At 38.4% G+C, this 4,852-nt stretch overlaps 1 protein-coding gene across 1 annotated transcript; it reads left to right on the top strand.

Annotated features, from left to right (window-relative positions):
- Window positions 1–2,128: 2,128 nt before the first annotated feature.
- LOC307047905 (large ribosomal subunit protein P1-like) lies at window positions 2,129–2,605 on the top strand. The gene has a single exon (XM_079696639.1). The coding sequence runs from the start codon at window positions 2,222–2,224 to the stop codon at window positions 2,564–2,566; it is 345 nt and encodes a 114-aa protein (XP_079552765.1). The 5' UTR covers window positions 2,129–2,221; the 3' UTR covers window positions 2,567–2,605.
- The last annotated feature ends 2,247 nt before the right edge of the window (window positions 2,606–4,852 follow it).

Genomic DNA, 4,852 nt, shown 5'->3' on the forward strand with positions numbered 1-4,852 from the left:
TGAATATATCCACTGTTAAATGAGAAACCATTTGTAAAGCATGAACATGAGGATTGGAATGATGACTGTCCAATTATCATTAGTTTTGTGACCTAGGCTAGTGATTTAACTTCTCTCCCCACCGTTTACACTTCCATGGACTGAAAATCATAATGGAACCTACTTCTTAGGGTTTGTATAAAGCTTAAACACATTAATCCATGTAAAATCCTTATAAAGCTTTATAAAATATGCCAGGTACATGACAACTATTGCTGTAAATTATTATTATTATTCTTGGCAGAGTGCTTACTTGATTCGCTTTCTCTTTCCCTCACCTTTCTTCACTAAACAAGAAAATAAAGTTAGTGAGAGTCTGGAATTTGACATGTTGAATTCTTATAAAACTTCTAGATAGAGCAGTTTGTTTTTCTTTGGGTGTGCTCTGTATCACTTTCTTTATATCAAATGTGTGTAGTTACAAGATGCCCAGGAATACACACTGTGGCTTAATATATCATTTGCAAAGAGAATAAAGTTACTTGGAGTCAGGTTGTGTGTCTGGAGTCCAAATTCCAGCTCTGCCACTAAATTGCGTTATGATCTAGAGCAATTCTCTTACTTGTTCTGACCCATCTTGGAAAAACTAGTGTGTATATTTTACACTGCTCCATAATCACAATGGAATACTCTTTTAAATCAGTGATAACCAAGTCTGAATCTTACTGCTGCTGCGAGCTAGCCATGTGATCATGGTAGGTTACTCAACCCCTCTAACTCTCAATGTCTTATCTGCAAATCCTTGAGAATACTGTCTGCTTCAAGAGGAGCATGAGAGAGTTAAGTGAGCTCAAGTAGTAGGATGTGCTTAGCCTTATACTTGGCTCATGGGAGGGACCCTCAAGCTAAATTATATGTTTAAGTGCATATTATACACCAAAGTAACTTTGTATTTATTTATTTATTTATTTACTTTTTATTTTTATTTTTTAACCCTTTATATTTAGATTCAATACTAAATATCCCTTGGTCTCATTTTAAAACTTTGGGCATGTGTAATGTTAGAGGCAGAGTGATAATGTGATTTTTCGCTAGGCCTTGATGTACCTTTTCAGTATGTTCCTGGGTCGTTTATTCTACTAGCAATGATCTTGTTCCGCAAAATATCTACTAGTCAGTTTCTGAGTAGAATTAATGCAAGATAATAGGAGATCCAAATAGGAAATACTCTGTGAAGACCTCTCTGAATATATCATCATAATTAAGCCTCTTCCACCCTTTTACTGAGCCTTTTACTTTCCTCCAACTTACAATGGGTGTATCTGTTTGTAGGACTGTCTCACCCTCAGAGCTGTGAGATTCTTGAGACTAGTATGGGCTGAATTTTTTATTTTTGTATCCCCAATATCTATAATAAGTCCAGTGTCTAACACAGAGTGGGTGCTTAATAAATATTCAATAAATAAATTAATATAAAAATGCTTCCCTCCTTCCAGTCCCTCCTCTACTGTCAGACAAAAAATTCATGTTACACGGATTCTCTAAAAGGCTACGGCCATTATGATTGAGTTAGGGAATTATTGGAAGACACATTTTATAACTCTTGCCATAATTAATGTGACAAGAAATAATAACTGACTTAGTAATGTAATCAAATCAGAATGTATTTGATTTGATCTGTCAAGTTGTTATTCATATCTCTAATCCTTCTAGTCAGAGCTTTCAACATGTAATTATTTCTGAAAGCAATGAAGTCAGTCATAGTCCCTGTCATGCTTGAAGGGAAGAAATGAAGCACTGTTGGATCCTTCATTCATTCTGTAAAGCTGGAAGGGTGGGGAGATGTGCCTTTTGCCCAACCAAACGGGAAAATGCACATACCCTTCATACGCATATGCTCTACCCATTTGTGTGGTGTTTACTAAGCTACAGGGTCATCAGCCCAGTTCTTCAAAGCATAAAAAGTCATTCTTTAATGTACATACAATGCCTGTAAAGATGGAAAGAGTGGTTAGCTTCTTTGGACAGCTTCTAAAAGTGCAAAGGAACTTCCCACGAGAGCTGGGATATTCATACACATTACTTTTCTTCCTCAAAAAATATCTGCCCCCTCCTTTTCCTCAGCTTCCGCTAAGGTGCTTGGTCCTTCCGAGGAAGCTAAGGCCGCGTTGGGGTGAGGCCCTCACTTCATCCGGCGACTAGCACCGAGCCCAGCAGACCCTGCCTAGCCCTCGCCCGCACCATGGCCTCCGTCTCAGAGCTCGCCTGCATCTACTCGGCCCTCATCCTGCACGACGATGAGGTGACGGTCACGGAGGATAAGATCAATGCCCTCATTAAAGCAGCTGGTGTAAATGTTGAACCTTTCTGGCCAGGCTTGTTTGCAAAGGCTTTGGCCAATGTCAACATCGGGAGCCTCATCTGCAATGTGGGGGCAGGTGGACCTGCCCCAGCACCTGGTGCTACACCAGCAGGAGGTCCTGCCCCCTCCACCACTGCTGCCCCAGCTGAGGAGAAGAAAGTGGAAGCAAAGAAAGAAGAATCTGAAGAGTCTGATGATGACATGGGCTTTGGTCTTTTTAACTAAACCTCTTTAGTAGCACGTTCAATAAAAAGCTGAGTTCTTTGCTAAAAAAATTAAAAAAAATATCTGCCTTATCATCTCCATCTTAAGAGGAAGGACTAAGGCTCAAAATATTAGGAAGTTAAGCCAAGATAACACGTTTAGTTTCAGGGTTAGTTCCTAAGACATGCCTCTGTCCTGAGAATCCATACTCTACTGCCAGACTGAACATTTACATTTATATAAATACCTTGACCTTATCTGCCTTAGTCTATTGGCTAACTGCTCCTTTTGATTGAAGAACTTTTGAAATAGAGAGCTTGTATTTACAGAGATCCCCTCCTAAAAAAGAATAATGTACTGTAATAACATCAGCATAAACATTCATTCAACTTATTCAACAAATATTGAGATCCGTACCACTTGTAAGGTATTGAAGATACATAAGTTAAAAACACAGCCTTTCCTTGTAAGAGTTCAGTGACTAAGAATTTTGACAGAGAATAATTATTGCCCTGATGGAAATATGTGAAGGCAGCATATGAGAAAAACTGTTCAGGGAAGGTTTCCTAGAGAAAGTGATGGTTGAACCAAGTCTTAAAGAAAAAAGTTGGACTTTTCCAGGAAGACAAGGAAACTGGGCATCACAAGCAAAAGGATTAGTATGTGCAAAGGCCCAGAGGTATGAGGTATACAGAATAGCCGGACCATAGTGTAAAGCACACAGAAGATGGTTAACTAGAGAAGACAGATAAGAATTGCAAAACGACAAGAAATTTGTTTTGCTGGAACAAAAGAATCTGAACATCTCAAGTTTTCTCCTATCCTTCGAAAAATTTTCTGATAAATACTTGAAACGTGTTTTGATATTTTTGCATTACTATGGCTGAAGTTTCTAGGCATGCTCGAAAATGAGAATAAAATTCTCACCCATAGTATTAAATTCTAATATTATGTTCTTAATTTGCTTAACTGTCCTAGGATTACTTCAAATGGATACATTTTATTGTATATGTTATATCTCAATAAAGTTGACTGAAAAAAAACAGGAATTAGCCTGAATTAGTTGGTGAAATCTGAGATAATTTGCTCATCAAAAAATGAATAACTGAATGAAAAAGGAATCCATTAGTTCATAGTGATGTTAAGATATATAAATAAAAATAGTACACTGTACATAAAGACTTTGAGGTGATTAAATGAAATAATACATGTAAATCCTCTAGGACAGTTCTTGTCTATGTTGTAACTGTATGATACATGGTAGCTAAATGAGGAATATGCAGTAAATTGAGGATTTCATTAGTGCTCTTCTAAAGCTAATGAAAGATAAAATCAGTTCATCAACTTTTTACACACATTCCTCCCTCCTCAGTCAGCTTCAGTTTTCTTCTCTTGCAGGTGAGCTGGAGCAAAGTATACCTCCCCTTTCTTCATCCTCTATCTGATGTGCTTTTTATAGTAGCAGAGGCTGGGGTACATCATCAGGTTTGCCTATTGTGATGATCTTTAGAGTTTTCACCAAATACTTCTTGTTCTCCTTCCAAGCCCACAATAGGATTTCACTTCCCTGCCCCCCTTGAAGTTACAGGTGGCTTCCTTCATCCAGGCAATAGGAGCAGAAGTGATGTGTGTCATCTGTGGACAGACACTTTAAGATCCAGTGTTCTAACTCACCACATCTCCTTTTCCTGTGGTGGTGACTGTGGAAGCTCGTGTCAAGATGGATCCCTGAATGATTACAAGGGTTCTGCTGTCAACGTCTATTGGACACATACCTGGAGTGTGAAATAACCATTTGGTTTTAATCCACTGAGATTTGGGGATTGTGTCTTATTGCACATAACCTAGTCTATCCTAATTGACACCCATGTTAGCTTGCACAGGGTCCAACAAAGTGGATGATCAATCAAAGTCAAATGAGTTGAACTAATTTCCTTGCAAAGACCTAGACTCACCAGGAAGATCTCAGGCTGAATTTGCCTATCTTTGAGTTGAAGCAAATTTGCCTCCCCTTCAATTGCCTCTTGTGATGTATTAGACAAATGCTTCTAATTTTTTATCACCATTTTCTCTGCCTTCCTTGAGGAGAGAGGGAAATATTTCCCTCCTAATTTTCTACATCCTGTTGCAAAGAGTAGTTTGCCTAATGACACACTGGGTAGCAGAGACTACAAAGAAAAGACTTCTCACTGAAGAAGCGCTTTGTCCTCCTCTTCCAAGAAAAGCTCTGTAAGAATCATAATCAAAGACTGGAACCTAGAATTTATTCTTAATGATGAAGGAAAGTGACCCTTCCTACCATTAAAT

Source organism: Hyperoodon ampullatus (genome assembly GCF_949752795.1).
Source record: "Hyperoodon ampullatus genome assembly, chromosome: 2".
NCBI classification, from domain to species: domain Eukaryota; kingdom Metazoa; phylum Chordata; class Mammalia; order Artiodactyla; family Ziphiidae; genus Hyperoodon; species Hyperoodon ampullatus.